Here is a 20729-nt window from a genome sequence, read left to right as displayed (position 1 = left end):
TAATCTTAGTTTCGTTAAGTGGAGGATACACCATAGAGTTTAACAGCACTACCATCCAGGAACAGGGAACCACAGTTCATCCTGCATGCTCTCTTTTGTTTCGTAACGTCCTGATTTCCGGATTGCCCACGATTACGCTAAATAAGGTCTCACACTAATCGACGTGATAGGCGTTTGACTTGATCGCGGGGCGTGGCAAAAAGAAGTCCTCCGGCGACGCGTGGGCGGATCTATGTTAATGACATATACTTTGCCTTCCGTGATTGGCTGCGTTGCTTTCCGATGAAAGCCGGGTAAAGTGGCGGGGTAGGCGCTGTGGTTTGACGCTGTCACGCCGCTCTCACGATGAGCCGTATTGGGGGGATCCTTGGCTGTGCTAGTCTTTCCGCGCTCCGTGTCTTGCTGCCCAAAGGCCCCCGAGCAGGTGAGCGACCTCTCTTCTTTCTGCAGAGTGTGAATGCAGCTGCGTAGCTGGGGTTTTTGCGGGGAGACGCGGCGTCTGGATTTGGAAGCTCGGGAGCAGGCGAGAGGCAGGGAGACTTAAAAACACTAGGACTCAAAGGGGGCGGAGAAGCGCGGGCTATGGAATAATAGAAAGAAAGATGTCGAGGGAACCATAATCCACTACTCCTTGTCCCTGCAGAAATATTAAGAAAAGGTAACTCCAGTGGAAGGATGGAGGCTATTTGGGAAGTGACTGCCCGGATTGGTTGCGCTGTGTCTCCCGTTTCCTCGAGACAAGCGCTCCTCCTTGGCTGGGACTGGGTGCATTTGTTTATTTGGAGGCGACCAAGTCGAGGAAGTTGGTCTAAATCGGGAGAAAGCCGGAGGGGGAGGCCTCGTCTATGGTTCCAGATGCGAAAAGGGGAGATGACCAAGTGCGGGTCCTTTGCCCTACAGTGCCTGAGGTAAAGATGGTGAGGGGTTAGTGATACAGGCTGCACTGTCTGTCTGCACAAGGAGGTTTTGCCGCATGGGGCTCCTGTGAAAGGGGAGTGCCCTTTCTCCCCATGTGCCTTGGCACACACTGTCATCTGAGCATTAAAAGTCTGTAGAGCAGGAGGTTGAGAATATGGCATGGCGCTGATGCTTATGCATTTCTGCCATGCCATTTTTAAGCAGAATGCTTATTTACCAATTAAAACATGCTGCCAGCTCCTGAGAGGCTCTGTATCATAATGTCTTGTTCGTAATGCTGGCATTATAGTCCTGGGCCAGGATAGTGTTGCCACAGTTGTGTGGTGCTGCTGATGCGTATTGATAAGATTTCCTGCGAAGGTAAGATGCAAACGTCTGTTCTGCATGTACCCTTTAGGTTATGAACTCTTATGTTATGTTATGTTATGTTATGTTATGTTATGTTATGTTATGTTATGAGAGTTAGTTTAATGAATCACAAACATAGGTGCCCTTAAAATAAAGAAAGGAGGAGCCTAAGAGACAGTGCTGCTTTTAGTCCAAATGGGCTATCAGAATTTTGGCAGGGGCCATTTGCACATCGGTCCTTGATCTTGGTGACATCAGATCAGGCTACGAAAGAGGGTAAGAAGCAAGTGATCACTGAGAAGTGGTCTGTTTCCAGGCGCATTATAAAGTGTTGGTGATGATCTACAAAGCCATAGATAAGTTTGCACAAGAAGGTTTAAAGATCACATACTTTTGTTAGATCCTGTCCAAAGTTTTGGAGGCCCTTCTCTATCACTTCCATAGGAGGTACATTTGGGGAATATGTGAGAAGCAAGGACCTCTTCCGTGGCCACACTCAGGCTGTGGAACTGCTTGCCAAGGAAAAACACATTAGCCTGATCTCTGCTGGCCTCCTGTTAGCAAGCAAAGACTGTGATTAATATAGCAGTGAGAACATCAGATGTATAAAGATTGATATCCCCCAGTTGATTCACTCCTGCCAGTATTTAGCCAAAGAAATATTTAATCCTTTCTCTTCTGAAATAAGTTTTTTTTCCTGGGAATTATAGCAGTTACTGTGCAAAATATCTGAAGGAAACTAATGTTGTCTGTTTCTGTTCTGTCACTTCCAACACTTCGTGACCCAATGAACATAATTTCTCCAGGATTGTCTGTCAGTAACTCCTTCTTTGAGTTCTTGTAAGCTCCTGCTTGTGTCATCACTGATTATATCTAGCCATCTTCTGTCAGCCTCTGTTTTGATTGCCTTCTATTTTTCAGAAGCACCAGGAGTCTTCTTCAATGACTCATGCCTTTGCATTTTGTGTCCAAAATATTTAAACTTTAGTTTCAGTTTTAGTCCTTCCAGTGAGCAGTCTGGGTTTGCTTTGTCTACTATTGAACAATTTATTCTTCTTGCGGTTCTCAACATTTTTCTTCCCCTAACATAAAGATGAATGTAAAATCTAAAAGGATTTATTCTCCGGTAAAAGATAAAGATTGTATGTGAAATACTCTTTTCTCCCATGACATCATTAATTTCTTAAAACCCAGAGGCGGAGAATGAATGACAGAAGCGGAATTGGTAAGGTTCTTTCTGTTAGCCAAGGACTTGGAAATTTCTTTGCATGTTGTATAGGAAAAAAATTGTCAATAACTGCCAAGGTTGTTGCACTGGAAAAAAGGGCTGTCACGTCTAGGCGTTCACATCTCTGATTAACTCATAGTGATCTCTGGCCTCTGGATTTTATTGCTGTAATGAATGCAAGATTTCAGACCAGCAGTACTGCTATTGTTAAAGTATCTCATAAGGATTAAGATTATGAATGCATTTACTGTCATAGATAAGCAAATTGTCAAGGGCATCTACAGTGCACTGGATAATATAAACCCTACAGAGTGTAAAGTCATGCAATGATACAATAACAAGATCATTCAGATGGATTCTATGACAATTAGGTGGCAATTATTGTTCAAAAAGTTAATTTTTATTTGAATGTTAATTTTTATTTGAATGTGCAGATAACATCTTTTAGCGATCTTAGATGGATTGCATATTTTGATTTTTATTCTTAATAGTTCAGAGCTTTCATAATGATTTGTAACTAACACCAGCTTGACTTTTTTATATTTCAGCTTTCTACCTGTTTTTAAACTTTTTTACATCTTATTTATAACATAAAACTATACAGAAATATAAATACATTTCAAAAATCAAACCAATATCTAAATATTACATTACGGGGCAAGAATAGCGGTATGGAATTGTCTTTCATTTACTTGCTGCAGAAGTTGATCCAAGGCTGTATTGGCAATAGTTAAGAGTAATGCAAAAGCAAGAATTATTGGATAAGACCCTGATCTTTAGAAAAATCAAAAGCAGTTATTGACAGACAAACCTGGTGAACTGATGTCCATTAGATCACTGAGTTGGCAACAACTGAGTAACAACAAAAAATTCATGTTAGTTGAATGAATTGGCTCGTTGTTGAGTCCAAAAATTGATGATATTCACATATAACACTAAACAAGAATTTTTAAAAAGTTATTGAACAGGCCATAATGGCCTGTTTGCACAAACAGGTAGTCTTTGACTTATGACCATTCATTAAATGACCGTTCGAAGTTACAGTGGCACTGAAAAAAGTGACTTACAACTGGTCCTCGCACTTATGACTGTCGCAGCATCCCTGCTGTCACGTGATCAAAATTCAGGCAGAATTCAGCATCCCGGGGTTACATGATCACTATTTGCAACCTTCCCAGTGGGCTTCCGACAAGCAAAGTCAATGGGGGGAGCCAGATTCACTTAATGACCATGTGATTCTTTTAACAACCACAGCAAAAAGGTTTTAAAATTGGGCATGACTCACTTAACGACCGCATTGCTTAGTGATTGACGTTCCAGTTCCAGTTGTGGTTGTAAATCAAGGACTATCTGTATCACTAATTAACAGTATAGCGGAAACAAAAGCATATGTTGTTTAATGCTCAAAGTATAATGTTTTGTCAGAATTTGTTCCAGTGGATCATGACTTGAAAGAGTGGAGTGTTTCAGCCACAGTAAATAGGGGGACCAATTTGTTCTTTATTTTTTACTTCAGGCCCCAAGAGTACATGGGATTGTAATCTGTGTTGCATGCTGTCTAATCCCAAATTGAGGGGATGGTTTTTAAAAACTTTAAAATAAATTCCCACTAAAAATAATGGGAACACTTCTGCTCTCATCCATTGAGAAACCTGCTTAGGTTCCATTATCAGCTTGTTCTTCACCTTGGATCCCTCAACCAACAGACTGTAGGACAAAGAAAGCAGTAATCTTGTTAACATTCCTTTTACATAAAGCATATCTTCTATCTGTTTTTCTTACCGATTTTTAAAAATGATCTTCTTGGCCTATTTTTCTCTGGGCACTGGCAAGATCAAACAGATTTGGCATGACTTTTTTCGGTGGGTGGCAGTCTGCTTGGCCGATACAAGCCTAGCAAAGGAAGTGTCTTGTACTATGGTCGTGTTTTTGCTTGCATGTAGAATTGCTGGTGCAACTGTTAGTAGTTCTTTTCTTGAATACTGTTAATAATGCATGCCAGAGCTAAATAAACCTGCCCAAATTAACATAGAATCTTTGTATTTTTAAAGGAATTTTGAAGCTCAGTGGCAGGAGGGTATTAGCGCATGCACAGAGTACACATGTACACTAACGTTTTAAAAAACATCATTGCTTTAGAAATTGTTACATTTATACAACTTCAGCAGGATTAGCAATACTGCGAAGCAGACCAGTGCACACATGTAGACTCGCATACCTTTGCATTTCCTACCTGCAAAATAAAGCACAGCATAATATATTTGCAATCTACTCCTATGAATCCTAACATTCATAAGAATTTTTTTCTTAAAAAAAAAGCAGTAATTTACCTGGCATGGTGGCAAGAATGGAATTGTGACAGTACTTTGATCTGCTGCTTTCCTCTTAATATGCCACTTTCACATCACCACAGCCAGTCTAAACTTATAACAACAGGGATATGAGTAGTCCCCGCAGCTAGGTTGGGAAAAGTTTGGGGGGAAAACCATCCATCCATCCATCCATCCATCCATCCATCCATCCATCCATCCATCCATCCATCCAATTTGTCACCGCCCATCTCACTGTCACAAATCAGTCACAAACAGCAGCCCCATTGTAGCTGGAACAGTTGAGACACTCAGAATAATGCCAATTGCTAAGTTTTATTTCATGCTTGGTTCAGACTTTGAAACACATTCTTGAAACCTATGTTTTGGGGTCATGCTTAGTACGCTCAAAAACAGCCATTTCAGATTGAAATATGTTCACATTTTTAATGCTAAACTAAGCCAAATCATACAAAATCATGTCTGTCTGGTGCATTGTGTTATTAAGCAGACCAAAGCCCAAGTTATCTTATCATGGCAAGAGCTTGTATTGGTTTGCTCAGTTCAAGAAACTGAGAGAATCAGGATCATCAGCAGTCTAGGCTGGAGCTGAAGATGGAGGCCATGGGCCATTGTTGTCAAGGTGTCTTCACAACTCACTCTTTCTTCCCCTTCTCTCAGAGTTTATCTTGTTTTTCTGGTAGATCATTCTGGCAGCTTCCAGACTGAACCTGGAGGACTATGTGTCTTTCTGTGTATTAGTGGACAGTTACATTTCTAAGGTATAACCTGATGTAGACTTTTATAACTGAGTTGGGTGTATGGACTTGTAGAGCCCTGAAGAAAAAGCACAATCCTTTTTGTGTTATGTGACTTCTCTTTTTCTTGCAAATCTGCCCTCAGGTATCAAACGGCTTCTTTCCACAGCTGAGTTCAGACCTCGAATATGTATTGTAGGCAGTGGACCAGCTGGATTCTACACAGCACAACATCTCCTGAAGGTAATGGGCATATTTATAAGGACAAAAATGTGGGCTCTTATTCCTTGCTAGTTTCTGGAGGTACTGGGAGCCTGTGATTAGTTTGGGAAGACAGAGTTTCCTTAATGTAGGAATAGGCAATCTTTGGCTTCCATCATTCCTGTCATTATGGCAGTGGCAAAGAATTCTGGGTGATGTAGTCCACATTGCCTATTTCTGCCTTTATGTGTGCTTTAATGAATTAAGACATGGCTGGAGGTTCCTGAATTATGCCACAATCTAGCATTGGCATTAAAAAAACCTGGTTCCAAGGCTGAATATTGTAACATCTCATTTAAATTTGAGTAGCCTCTCATTTAAATTTGGATGGCCCCTCCCTAAAGCCTTGAAGACCTGGCTTTCCCCAGGCATTGGGCCAAGATGTTGGATGAGCCCATCTTGCAGTGGTTTGGGAGCATGAGATACGATTGTGGTTTGGGTTCAGCTGCATTATGTCTTTTATTGTTTTTACTCTTGTTGGTTCTTTTTGGTTCTCTATTTTAACCCTTTGCTAGTTGCCCAGAATGGCAATTGTGAGTTGGGCAGCCACAGAAACATCTTGAATGAATGAATGAATGAATGAATGAATGAATGAATGAATGAATGAATGAATGTGTGCGTGCATGTGTGCATGCGTGCATGAATCCCTGTTTCCAGGAACCAGACTACTCTAGAAAAGTAGGACTTGGTAAGAGAAAGGAAAAAAAAGGTTTTCTATCTTGCTGATTAGCATTAGTAGGCAAATTTCCAGGGAATATCAGAGCTGTAGGCTAGACTGGGAAGTTGAAAAAAAAATCCCCAAAGAAGACAGCAGCAAAGCATTTCTGCATTGCAGCCAAGAAAATTTTAAATTTGGGTGCCAGCATAAAGGATCTTGGTGAGAACAGAACAACTTTTCACCCTGCTCCCATTTGTTCTTGGATCTGCCTGTTTTATCCCAGCAAAAGACTACTTTGTGTGCACATCCTTTTAAAATGAAGGACAAATTGACCCCTTTTCCTGTTGGACTAATTAATGATACTGAAACGCTGTTGCCTGTTGACAATCCTGGAGAGGCTTATAAGAGCAGTAAAGGGAAACTCTAATGCATGCATGCATGCATGCATGCATGCATGCATGCATTCATTCATTCATTCATTCATTCATTCATTCATTCATTCATTCATTCATTCAAGATGTTTCTGTGGCTGCCCAGTTAACAATGGCAAATATAACATAGCATACAGAAATCTTGTGACAGAGGGTAAAGTCAGTGCAGCAGAGTATTTCAAGCAGCACAATGAAATATTTCAATCTGGTTTTAACTCTGACATTCAAGAGTTTAGAAGAAAAGGGTAGGGATTTTAAAAGAGGCATTCCCTGACACCAGAAAGAACGCACAGTAGGCCAAGGCGAGTTGCCAAGGGTAGGATGTCCCGCAGTTGGGTTGTGCTGTTGAAAAAGTCCTTTCCCAAACAGCCCACTCACTGCGTCTTGTTTGGAGATACTGTACTAACTTTATTTTTTTCAATAGTCCACAACCTTTCAAAACAAAGTTTTCCCACGCAAGCTTACAATGGCCTAAAATGACAATCTGAAAAAACTAGAACAATGATTAAAATTTGCAACAGACAATACAGATTAGATTTAAAGGCTCAGTTGAACTGGGTTGGTGTCTTTTGGGATTTTTAATAAAGAGGCCTCTACCAGGGTTTTTGAGGGGGAAGTATGTTTTATGATCGTTGACATTTTTGCTTTTTGGTTGCCACCAAGAGTGCTGCTGGATAGATGGACATTTTTGCCTGATGGTGGAATAATAATAATAAAGTTGGTGCTGCTCAGGATGGCATTCCAGGTTTGTAGGGTCGTCGCTGGGAAGGCCCACTTCTAGGAGCTACTCAGTGCAGCTCAGGAGGATACCTGGAGCAAAATGGTTTTAAAGGTATGGGTAAGAGCATATGGGAAGAAGTACAGTATATCATCAGATCTGCATTCCTGAGCCATGAAGGGCTTTATAGTTTAATACTAGCAACTTGAATTCCAACTGAAAATAAATTGAGAGCCTGTGAAGTTCACAATAATCTAAACTTCTGTTTTTAATCTTAAAAAGTAAGGTATTTAATAAACCATGTATAGATGATAACAGAGACTACTTTTTTTTTTTTTTGGTATATTGTTCCAGTTTCATTTTTTTTTAATGTACCAATATGACTCCAGGTATAAACAAATTGTGCCCTTGGGGACTTGTGTGATGGCAGAGGTACAGTACATGTTTCAGAGGTGGTACAGAATCACACTCAGAATTTCCAGACTAAATTCTGACCAGAAAGTCTGCATTCCATCCCATGGGGGTGCTGGGATTGAAAGAGAAGGATGGTGAAATAGCCAGGGTCAAAACCAGCACATTAGAGATCTAGACTACAGAGATCTAGAACCAAAGGGTAATGCAAGCCAGTCCACGGATCTGCAGCCAAGGAATACTGTACCAGCTTGAGAGAGAGAGATTAGAAGAGTACTGGAGGTCTAGGTTAAGCTTGATAGATCCAAGGAAGCAGTTGAGTCACAGGTTCTGACACAGGTGAGGTTGAAAGGCAGGTTGAAACGCATGTTGTCTCCGGCCTGATTCTGCTTTATAAAGTTTCCAACAGCTGCCACCCCAGCCTCCCAGCTCAACTAGCGCTCTTCGTGATTCTGATGCTTGGGGAAGCCTGATTGAGCCTACTTGACTACCGAGATGCTGCTTGGGGTTCAGAGGCTACAGATCAGAGACTGGATCAGTAGAGTCTGAAGGTGTTGCAAGGACTTGATCTCTTGCTTCCTCCTTATGTGCTCTTGGGCCAGTGGCCATGCAAGCTGGAAATTATAGCTCTGCCATATTTGGATGGGGAAAGAAAAAGCTGATGTCTGAAGGGTGCAGGGTTTAAACATTTGTTTTGATAGAGGTAAGGAACAATTTGTTCTGCTTTCAGCGAGTAAAGTATCTTGGGAATTGTAATTCCCAAGATATTCCAGAGAGTAACAGGCTGGGAAAAGCTGCTTTAATAGAATTTCCCTCAAGAATGACAATTCAGTGAAAAGAATATGAAGAGTTAATATAATTGGCAGTAAAACATTTTTCTGCTTATTTTTACCAAAGGTTGTGGTGCTGTTAAATTAGGATCTCTCTATTTCTTTTCTTAAGCTCCTGGTCTTTTTGAATTTCAAAGCTCGACCTTGGCTCTAAGCAGGGAAGACGGTATTGCTATTGCTGACTCTCTACAGAGTCATGACAGATAATCCTGAAAGAAACAGGCTGATACCAGGCAAGGAAATGGATGTTGTGGCTCTTCTCCAGCTTTCAAGGACATTGTGTTCTTTGCTCAGGAAAAAAATGTAGATTTGCAACTTTCTTCCTTTCTGTAGTGTTGCCATTATTAGGTTGTCATCCATTTGCAGAGCATTCATAAAGTCCTATGCATGCACAACCATACGTGACTTAGCATACAGATATCTGATGGAACGCTGAACTTTTATGTATCTGCCCATCAATTAAAGATTCAGTGGAGGGGCTCCCTTGAGACTAGTACATCTGCCAGTGAGATGTTCTGCTGCACGTGCTCACTGTCACCTCCCTGGCTGCGGAATTCCCTTCTTGTTCACTTAAGCTGGCCCTGAGTTTTATCAGCTTTCAGTGCCAAGAGATATCCCTTCACCCAGATAGTTGTCCAGACTGAGGTTGTTGAGCCATCTATGTACTTGTCTCCTGTATTACAGTTTTTAAGCTGTTCATGTTTGAAGTGTGTTATTTTTGGAGATTTTCTTTTTCAATCAATCTGTTTCAGTTGATCATAAATTGCTTTTTAATGGTTCCCTGCTTGAGGGTGTGCCTTTAATGAGGAAAAAAGACAAAATGTGTTATAAATTTAAATAATGGAAGCTTGTCCTGGTCTTTGAAATCATCTTTCCCCACATGTTTGTTCAATCCATATTTGCTTGTGTCTTGTTGGGAGGACCTAGACATTCATGTTTTATGGTGCATCCTCCAAAGATGTAGTAATTCAAAGATGAGGTAATTCAGAATATATGTGGGTATATGTGCATTTGCACACACACATTTTGAAAACCTAATAAATTCCCCAAATCTATTCATGATTGCAAAAATTACCATTTGAAATGTTAAATGTTAACCTCCACTTAAACAACACAGAACAAACCCAAGAGAGAGAGAGAGAAGCCTTGTGTTACGTATACAAAACTAAAAACAACCATAATAAAAGAAATAACACTAACAATCCCCGCATCACCACATCCCCAACTTCCAGTCATTCTCTCCCAGCCCTAGGAAGGAGGCAATGGCAAACCACTTCTGAAATCTTGCCAAGAACACTGCGAAGACATGTCCAGACAGTTGGCAGGGATCAAGACTGACTCGAAGGCACCAAAAAAAAAAAAAAAAAAAAAGGTATGTGGATAACCAGATACAGAAGATTTCTTTGGACAGCTTTTTGCTGCAGAAGAAGACATGCCTGTCTTCTGAATACTCAGGGGGAAAAAATCTGAGAATGATTGGGACTCTATAATAAGCTCTCTGTGCTCACAAGCTCATTAAAGTAAATCTTCTTTAGTTGTAAATTTCAAGAGCTTAACAGTAAACGCCCAGAGTTACTCTTTGAGTGAGATGGACAGTGACTAAATTTGAAATATAAATATAAATAAAGAGCTGAGGTACCTACAGTTCTGTGAAAAAAGTGCCCCTTTTGGGATTTTCTGAATTCTTGAATACCTTTGCCATCTTGGTTTATTGCTACATGTTTGGGTCCATGCCCAGAACAAAACAACCATGTTTCATTTGAAGTATATATCACAACTTCTCAGATAGGTTTGGGCACAGATTTCCTGAAAGCTGTTTCATACAGAGATTCTGTTTTGCACTTGCCATTTTATCAATATTAGCAAATCAGGAGGTTTTACCCCCCCAAATCTTGTTAAATTGACAAGTATTGAATCCTTTAAAAATATTATGCCCATGTAATATCTCTACTTCACGAGCTGCACTGGTTACCAGTCTGCTTCCAGGTGCAATTCAAGGTGCTGGTGATGATCTATAAAGCCCTACAAAGCATAGGGCCATGTTACTTGAAGGACTCCTCTCTCCCATGGTTTGTGCTGGGATGGTATGTGCCAGGAGAGGTGGTGCACACCAGGTCCGTTCAATTAAACAATGTCATTCATTCATTCATTCATTCATTCATTCATTCATTCATTCATTCATTCATTTTGTATCTTCAGGTCATTGTTGATTTCTGGTGACTGTCTGGACTACTCCCTGCAGTTTTCTTGGCAAGGTTTTTCAGAAGTGGTTTGCCCTGGCCTGTTTCCTAGGACTGAGAGAGCATGACTGGCCCAAGGTCACCCAGCTGGCTTTGTGTCTCAGTCAGGACTAGAGTTCATGGTCTCCTGGTTTGTAGCCTGGTGCCATAACCACTACACCAAACTGGCTCTCAACATCATCTATTGGTAGCTCAGAAGTGTGCCTACTCTGTTGCGGTCCCTGCCATCTAGAATGAGGTCCCTCCTGAAATCCATGTGGCTTCCACTGTGTTGGTGTTCTGTAAACCTTGAAGATCTGGTGGTTCTCCCAGGCTGAGACAGATGGGGCCCCTTGGGTGTATTTCTTATTTTTGTTTTCTGTTTGTATATTGTGCCCAGATCCCTTCTTGCTTTTGGTTGGTATTGGTTTTTACATTACTATTTATGAACCACCCGGATTAAAGATTAAATAAGTAAATAATCTTAAATATATGATATATCTCAAGATGCAAAGACACGGAGAAAAAGTAATGTAAGTATAGATAGAGCTGAATGCTAGAATATTTGATTTAGAATGCAAATTCTATAATTCTCACAGAAGAGTTGTTTATGCAAGATGGGCCAAAAGAATAAAATAAATAAAAAATCTACTTGGACTAGTAATAAATAGCTATATATACTGAAATAATTCTATGAATTGGAACATTTGTATTGTATTCTTCCATACAGTAATCCCGTCTTGATCATATGAAAGAGAGATACTTGGCGGATGTGTAACATCTAGGTCATCTAAAGGCTGTGATAGCTTATGACGGTCAATTGTCTCCATTACTGCATGCTTGAATTATGTAAGAGGACAAGTTAGTAGAGAGCATGTAGTCATAATTAAAAGTAAAGGGGCCCTCAAGTTGCCCTTGATACCTGGCCACTGGAGTCCTTCAGTTTTCTTGATAGTGATTAGTTTCTCATTGGCATCATCCAGGGAGTTTGTTTGTTTGTTTGTTTGTTTGTTTATTTATTTATTTATTTATTTTTATTTCCCGATCTAGCTTACAGCCCTGAGATTGCAGGTAATTCTCCTCCTTAGTACTTACCTTGTTCAGCCTCTGAGATCGGGAAAGGTTGCCCAAGTTTTAAGAGCTGCAATGCTTAGTATGTTGACGCTAACACACTCCTGATTGCTGAAGGCATGGAGAACAGGCACATTATCTACCACAGTGCAAAATAATGTACATTTCCCTCTCCTCCAGAAGGACACCATCAGAAAGTTCCATTTCCATTTCCTACCCACTGCATGTGCCACAATCTGGATAAATGGTATATAGCTATTTTCTGAGGGAGAAAGTAAACTTCAAAACATGGTTCCTCACCTTGGTTTGTTTTCCTGAACTATCGTTAATGTAAATTACACCACCAGGTTCATAACAATAAATAATTGTTAGTTAAAATGCACATGAAACTTCTGATTTGTCCTAATAGAACAAGGGAGAAGGTAGGGAGAACACATGTGCAGGTAATACTGAACATTTACAACAACATCGAAACTAGATGAATATCACTTTGCTTTTGTAATAGGATTATCAGTAGAGATGGGGGAATAGTTGAATAGGGAATTGGTAATTCACACTTCACATCACTGTTGCACACCAGTCCTATTTAGTACGGCGATTTTGTAATTGTAAATTCAGTTACCCTACTAAGATGCATTGAACAACTATGTACACCAGGTCCAACAGGGTGGGTGTGTTTCTGTCTTTAAGTGCATTTACCTTGTTGGATCCTGTATAAAGTATATATTTGGTCCACATTTTGGTTAAGGATTGGGGCGATCTCCCACATTTGCTACCACTAGCAGGAAGCTCAGCAGTTACTCCTTTGTTGCTCTGCATCTTCTTGAGGGTTCTGTTGCTTTGCAGTTGGCTGCCAAAGATTCATTGGATGACTCTTTAAAAAATATAAGATGTGTGCATAAGCAGCTTTGTATTCATTTATCTGAAAAATGTTTATACAGCTTTTCTGTGTATTTTTTAAACTATATATTGGGAGCCAGGTGAAGGGAAGGCAAAGGCAAATCTTGATAGTTGGTAGTATGTGGCATTTTTTGAAGGGTGGATCCAGAAAACTAGAAACTATAGGCCCGGGACAATTTGTCTTTTAATGTAAGAAATATTTCCTGGTTTCAGCAGAAAAGCTAGACCTGAGATAATCCTTGGCTGTGGTAAAGTAGCATAATCCTCAGGGAAGTGTTAAGTGTAAACAATATATTGGTTTCCAACACAGGTACTATTGGTTTCTGCTTTTATAGGGCATCAAATTCAATGATGGTATTGGTCCTGTGCATGCCAAGATTGTATCAGTGTGGAGGATCTGCTGTATAGAGATGATGTAGAGATACTCTTACAGTCCATTTGTGGATATGTGCAGCTGTGACAAAATGACAGTCCTACCTTCCCTTTTCAATTGTTTGGAGCTTGGAGGATTAGAAATAAAGGAGGGTTTCATTGCTGTTGAATGACCCAGTTCAACACACTCTTTTTAAAAAAATTTCCTTAAATATATTAATGATTTGGAATGTCTTCTCCAGCATCACAAACTGACTCAGGTGGATATTTACGAGAAGTTACCAGTTCCATTTGGCTTGGTTCGTTTTGGAGTAGCTCCTGACCACCCAGAAGTCAAGGTTGGTACTTACTTTCTCTTCAGTGTTAGCCATCACAAACAGGATCCACCAAGAGGGAGGCGGGGAGGAATACCTGAAATTACAGTGGTGCCTCGGGTTATGAACGCCTCTGTTAATGAACTTTTCGGGTTACGACCAGCTCTGGCCGCAAAAATTTACCTCGGTTTGCGAACTCCACCTCGGGGTACGAACAGGATACGCAGCCATTTTCCCTCCCGTGACACGGTCCGCGGCCATTTTCCCGCCCCTGACACGTGGTCCGTGGCCATTTTCCGCCCCTGACACGTGGTCCGCGGCCATTTTCCGCCCCTGACACGTGGTCCGTGGCCATTTTCCGCCCCTGACACGTGGTCCGCGGCCATTTTCCGCCCCTGACACGTGGTCCGTGGCCATTTTCCACCCCTGACACGTGGTCCGTGGCCATTTTCCGCCCCTGACACGTGGTCCGCGGCCATTTTCCCGTCCCTGACACATGGTCCGCGGCCATTTTTCCGTCCCTGACACGTGGTCCGCGGCCATTTTCCGCCCCTGACACATGGTCCGCGGCCATTTTTCCGCCCCTGACACGTGGTCCGCGGCCTTTTTCCGCCCCTGACACGTGGTCCGCGGCCATTTTTCCGCCCCTGACACGTGGTCCGCGGCCATTTTCCGCCCCTGACACGTGGTCCGCGGCCATTTTTCCGCCCCTGACACGTGGTCCACGGCCATTTTCCGCCCCTGACACGTGGTCCGCGACCATTTTTCCGTCCCTGACACGTGGTCCCCGGCCATTTTTCTGCCCCCAACACGTGGTCCCCGGCCATTTTTCTGCCCCCAACACGTGGTCCGCGGCCATTTTTCCATCCCTGACACGTGGTCCATGGCCATTTTCCGCCCCTGACACGGGGTCCGCGGCCATTTTCCGCCCCTGACACGTGGTCCGCGGCCATTTTCCCGTCCCTGACACGTGGTCCGCGGCCATTTTCTGCCCCGGACACGTGGTCCACGGCCATTTTCTGCCCCTGACACGTGGTCTGCGGCCATTTTTCCGTCCCTGACACGTGGTCCGCGGCCATTTTTACGTCCCTGACACATGGTCCATGGCCATTTTCCGCCCCTGACACGGGGTCCGCGGCCATTTTTACGCCCCTGACACGTCCACGGCCATTTTTCCGCCCCCGACCCGTGGTCCCCGGCCATTTTTCTGCCCCCAACACGTGGTCCCCGGCCATTTTTCTGCCCCCAACACGTGGTCCGCGTCCATTTTCCGCCCCTGACACGTGGTCGTAGGGAGGGGCACTCTCCCTCCAAGCAATAGCCGCCTCCCTGTCCTCCACGCCAGAGCGGATTAACGGTAATTACATTGAAACTTATGGGGAAATTTCCTTTGGGGTGCGACCAATTCGGGGTGCGACCAGAGTCACGGAACGAATTAAGTTCGTAAACCGAGGTTCCACTGTACTTGCTTTCCTCTTCTCTCCACCTTCCTTATTCTCTTCACTTTTCCATTCCATTTCTGTCCTGTCTTTTAATCTGCATACAGCCATAGAAAATATGAGATAGTTTATGAGTGATAACAATAGCGGCACTGTTATACCTATGAAAGCATGCATGCAAGATATGGAAATCTGTACCAGGGCTGTGCAGAGCATTCAGAAAGGCGTTATATGATGCACAATACCGGGAATGAAGTGCCCCTCTTTGAATTGTGAAAGTAGCCATCCCTTTTTCATACCTTGTGCAGCTGCTTCCCAAGCTGTTCCCTGCTCTCTCAGTACAGTGTACCTGTGTGTCTGCAGCCGCTTTGCTTCATTGGCAGCCTCAGGAGAAGCCGACACAGACCACGTGAAAAAGTTTTGGCAGATGCCAAAAGAGTCTTTCAAAAGTCATGGCTGCTTTGTTTGAAAAGAGGAACTTTGTTTGCCTGAACCCTTTTTGCAAAGCCCCTCTTTTGAACGCTTTGCACAGCCCTAATATTTCATGGCATTCTGGTTTTCTTTGTGCTGGATGTTTTGCTTTTAGAGGGAATGGACCAGTAATATAGATTACTTGAGTTTGGACAGGTAAACCTGATGATGTGCTGTGCTTTCCCATAAGGAAAGAGATGACCTTGTGCACAACTAAAATGTCCACCATTGGCAATAGGCCATATTACCTTCTTCCTGCAACTTATCCTGGAAGAAAAATGTGCCATTTTAATGGAGCTGACTGGCCCGGTGCCAGCCTGAATCACAAAGTGAGATGCTGCAAAGTCATTAGGCCTGGCCTTGTTCTCTTGCTATGGCCTCCTGCCTGGGCGCTTAGCTGCTGGAGGCAGGGGGATGGCTTTCAGACGGAACCTCTCTTGACCTCTCTCCCCAGAATGTGATCAACACCTTTACACAGACAGCCCGCTCTGACCGCTGCTCCTTTTCTGGGAATGTGACTGTGGGGAGGGATGTAACTGTGGAGGAGTTGCAGAAAGCCTATCACGCCGTGGTTTTGGTAAGTTTTCTTGTCTGTGATTTTAATAGGCTCAAAAGAAGGAATAGCATTTGTGAGGACAAGAGGGTATGTGGGGGGTGATGAGTCAGATCATATACTATTTTTCATATATTCCAGGAATAGGTGTCAGATTTTTGGAACCATCCATATTTCTGCCGCATATTGGGGTCACTACCAGAGGATAGTATAGGAAATCAGTTGTATTAGGTTTAGCTTGTTATATTTTGCTTATGTTTGTTTCTTTTCTTTTCTGCTGTCCACCAGGATTGGGGCAGGTTAGCAACGTTGTTAAATAAAGAAACAGACCAATGTTGTAATATCCTGGACCATCTTCCCATTGGTCATGGGACTGAGACCTTCCCAGCTCTGCCTTGGATTCCAATGTTTGAGTCTAGCTGAAACACACAGATGGACCCACAAACCCTAGTTCACACATCCTGCTAAGCCGTGATGTAATTAATTTGATTTAGGCTTACAAGTTGCTTTGCCCTTGAATCACTGCCTGAATTCACAGATCTTACGCAAATGCAATTTTTTCATGAATGTTTCTTCATTAAATCACAAGGGATGGGTTCACATATGAGGCTAAATCATAGTAGATGGATTCATACATTACTCTGAGCAATGAACCAACCTCATTAGGGCTTAGCATGAGGTGTGAATGCAGCAATAGGCCATTGTTTGTTTTAGTCAAAGCTTGTTGAACAAACCTTTGTGACATACCATTAAGACACAAGTCCCGATTAACAAACTACAGTTGCTGGAGTCGCACATTATACTGAGGCGGACCTCACAATTTGCACTGAGGCTTATAAAAGCAGTCTTCCCTTGTGTGTGAGCCAAGTGGCTGTGTGTGTACAGGCTGTGCAGAGGCAGGTGGAGACGGCTTTCAGAACAGCTTTGTGAAGTAGAAGATGTGGCTGCTTTAATAATTCAGAGAGAGGTGCATCGTTCATGCTCCCATGTGTTGCAGAGTACCTCCTCTGAAGGCTTTGCAGAGCCCCACAATTAGGCAATATGAAAATGAAATCTGTGGCACAATCCCTATAGCATGCTCTAATAACCACTGCTGTAACCTGCCATTTCAAAGGCATAGGTTTTTTTTAAAAATTCTATGTCTGTATTTTGCATAGATTTTACATAATCTATCCAGAGTACCTTGTGGCTGAAAATACATCCTGTGATATTAGCAATTATATGATTAAACAGGGGAAGGGGAACAAGGGAAGGGAAGGGAAGGGAAGGGAAGGGAAGGGAAGGGAAGGGAAGGGAAGGGAAGGGAAGGGAAGGGAAGGGAAGGGAAGGGAAGGTGTTAATAGATGCCATGGTTTTGATCTGCATCAGGAGAGTTAAAGCACGTCTTTCCAGAAGGGCAGCCAACGGCAAAAGAGGATGGAGCTCCTGCATCTTAGCAGCTGCCTATCAGTGTGGCTTGTTCCTCTCCTGAAAACCCATTAAAGATGAAGGAGCAGCAAATTGCTAATAGCATGAATGAGCCCTCTGTTGTGATGGAATGGGTTGGTGAAGGCCACGCTTGGGGAGATAAGCATTTGCTTAGCCCCCAGAAAAAGCATGGGAAGGTGAAGAGGATGAGACTGGCACCACCCTAAGGAATTCGCAGTATTTGCTTGCTGGCTTGGGAAGTTTGGATTCAGTCTGGCAAGATTCTATCTTGAAGGTGAAAGCTAATAAAGGCTATAGAACTAAATCTGTACTGCCTCGTGGAGTTCCTTGGGCTGAACCTGACAACTGTCCATCTTTGTTGCTGTTGGCTTTATTTTAAAAACAAACAAACAAAAAACAAAACCCACTCCCTGGGCTTGTGCTTCCCCGCCTTTGCCGTGGGCAGCTAGGCAGGCCTAACTGCTCTTCCCTCTGCTTCCTGCAATACAGACGTCTCCATCCTGAGCTCTTCCCAAAATTGTCCAGGACATCGCCTCGTACCATCTTGGCTCAGCCCTGTCAGTTAGAAAGCCAAGAACGGTGTACAGTACTGTGAAGCCTCTTCTCCCATTTGCTTCAGAGAGCAATACTTGTAAGAAATAATCGGTAACCAACATAACGGTGGCATATAAAATCTCTGAGAGTTTTGCAGTCAGCAGACTGACCTTGAATCAAGAGCCATGATAAATAGCCTTTCAGTACTCTCGCAGCACCCATGGGGATTTTCAACTACAAAGGAAGCCATTCCTGACCTTTATTGTGCTACAGTTATTTATTCATTGGAAAAAAACAGCTGTCACAGAAAAAACAGGCCATTTAATATGTATTTATTTATTTATTAAATGTATACGCCCCCCATCTCCCCCAGAGGATGACTCTGGGCGGCTCACAATTAAAATAAAACCCCAAATCACTTAAAAATATAAATATCCACATTTTGATTTAGTTAAAAAGTCAAACTATATGAAAAATATGTATTAATATGTATTTGAGCCAGAAATTTGCATCCTGTAAAGTATATTTCCCCTCTTCCTTCTTTGCAGAGTTACGGTGCTGAGGACAATCGGACCCTTGGAATTCCTGGAGAAGACCTTGAAGGCGTCTACACAGCGAGAGCATTTGTAGGATGGTACAATGGCTTGCCAGAGAACAGAGATGTAAGAAGAATTCTGCCTCTCTAAGGTTCAAGCATCCAGTGGAGAGACCTGCAGTTGGAAAAGAACACACAGATATCAAATTAAATCCAGATAGGTTTAGAACTGCGACCCTATTTGCACATCCTCGAGAGGGGATTATCCCTCTCTTTCATCTGCCGTGAGAAGGCTAGAAGAGAAGCTCTGGGGGTTGAGAAAAAAAGAAAAAAACAGATACTCGTAGGAGTGTTTGCTATCAGGTGTGGAACATGGGCACAGCAGTCTTTGTGACGGACATGGGTGTTTTCCCTCCCCTTATGCCAACCAACTTCATTTGTGAATGGTCATAATTGTAAAAATAATTGACACTGCTTTGTATTTTTGAGCATTCAGTGCTCTTCAGATAGGCAGTCACTGGCATGGCACACTAAGCTGGGTTATAGTTTTAGAAATTAGTGGGAAGGGGAGTATGTATTTCCTGTATTAAGCAGTGCATCCAGCATACTTTTTCCTGTGAAGAAGTGATAAATACGAAGAGAACGTAGCCTTGTCCGAAGGGGCCCCGAACAATCCCTCCAAGTATAACTTTTCCTTGTCTTACAATGCTCTTTCGCTGAAAGGAGTCTTTTAAATTTATGAATGTTTCCTATGTGTTCTGTGTGACTGGGCCTGTTTGTGCATCTTAAAGGATATGGAAGAGCTCCCACAGTATCAAGCCAATCCTGAAATTATAAGGAAGAAATGGATGAAGGACTGGGAATGAGGCCAGACTAGCGTGAGTTGAAGGGCTTGTGGTGAAACATCTCTCTGTCGTTTTAGCTGAAACCAGACTTGAACAGTGAGACAGCTGTCATCCTAGGTCATGGGAACGTGGCGCTGGACGTTGCACGGATTCTCTTGTCACCTCTTGAAGTTCTTCGGGTAAGTTGCGAATGAGCCCTAGAGTGCTGGATGTTGCTGGGGTGCCAAACAGTGAGGTTTGCTCTCGACCTGCCAGAAAATACCCTTTCAGTTCATGATGAAGGGCTGTGGGTAGGACCCCTGATTAAAAGAGCTGTCTGACCTCAGCCATCCTGGAATCTCGGATTTCAGGTAAGCAGTCGTCCACCAGCTTTACCGGAGGGGGAAGGGGTACATCCTGCATCTGCTACTGCGGGAATGGGGTTTGCTGCGTGTGAAGCATTCTTCCAAAGTTGTCTAGGAGAAGACTTGACAAAATAGATCCAGTTTGCCTCATGTTCTGCTGCCTTCACTACTTTCCCTGCTTTTCCTCAACCTTTTCTATTCTTTTGCCTTAAGGTGGTGGAGCAGTTTTTGCTTCTCTTTCTCCCTCTGATGCTAGAACCCTTGGGAGCAGTGAACGGTTCTGGGCTTTCAGAAGTGCCAGCGTGAACTTCCAAGAGTCTTATCCCTTCAAGTGGGGGGGGGCAAAACTGCAGACCTAAGGCCAGATCAAGCCTCCACCTTTGACTTTTACTCCCTGGTAATAGGGGAGGGTGCTGTTTCTTAGGCTCTGGAGGCAGAAAACACATGGAAATTATTGCCTAAGCCCTAAATTAGGATCAATGCAATTTTTAAAAATGAAGAATCCCCTAACCCCCCATTCCCCCATGCCAACACCTCTGGGGCAGAGGGAAATAAAAAGAATTTCGATCTCTCCCACATTTCCCACATGCATGGTTGTCTAACCCTCTGGAGCCCTTGCCCTTCCTGGTTAAGCATGACCCTCTGATGCCCATCCCAGCCTTATAAAACTAAAGAAGACTTCTTAAAAACAAACCCTCCCAAATTTTGGGGAGTTTGGGAACCCTATGTATGTCTTCATGGGTCAATGTGGGACTAGAGCTTTGCTTTTTTTCTCACCTAAGCCCTGAGGTTGGGGTGCGGGGGTGGGGAACTCAAAAGAACTCTTGATAGCTT

At 42.9% G+C, this 20729-nt stretch overlaps 1 protein-coding gene across 1 annotated transcript in view; it reads left to right on the top strand.

Moving 5' to 3' along the window:
• Window positions 1–274: 274 nt before the first annotated feature.
• FDXR (ferredoxin reductase) overlaps window positions 275–20729 on the top strand; it is a 36293-nt gene continuing 15838 nt past the window's right edge. The window contains exons 1-6 of the mRNA XM_007436419.4: window positions 275–424; window positions 5707–5804; window positions 13675–13770; window positions 16111–16233; window positions 18720–18833; window positions 19629–19730. Coding sequence (XP_007436481.1) covers window positions 346–424; window positions 5707–5804; window positions 13675–13770; window positions 16111–16233; window positions 18720–18833; window positions 19629–19730 — 612 coding nt within the window. The 5' untranslated portion in view covers window positions 275–345. The remainder of the gene's footprint in view (window positions 425–5706; window positions 5805–13674; window positions 13771–16110; window positions 16234–18719; window positions 18834–19628; window positions 19731–20729) is intronic.

Source organism: Python bivittatus, unplaced genomic scaffold, assembly GCF_059951505.1.
Source record: "Python bivittatus isolate LINGU-HERP-01145 unplaced genomic scaffold, Pbiv_v1 ctg000080_np1212, whole genome shotgun sequence".
In the NCBI taxonomy this organism is placed as follows: domain Eukaryota; kingdom Metazoa; phylum Chordata; class Lepidosauria; order Squamata; family Pythonidae; genus Python; species Python bivittatus.
Note: the sequence above shows the minus strand (reverse complement) of the source record. Positions and strands in the feature narration are given on the sequence as shown.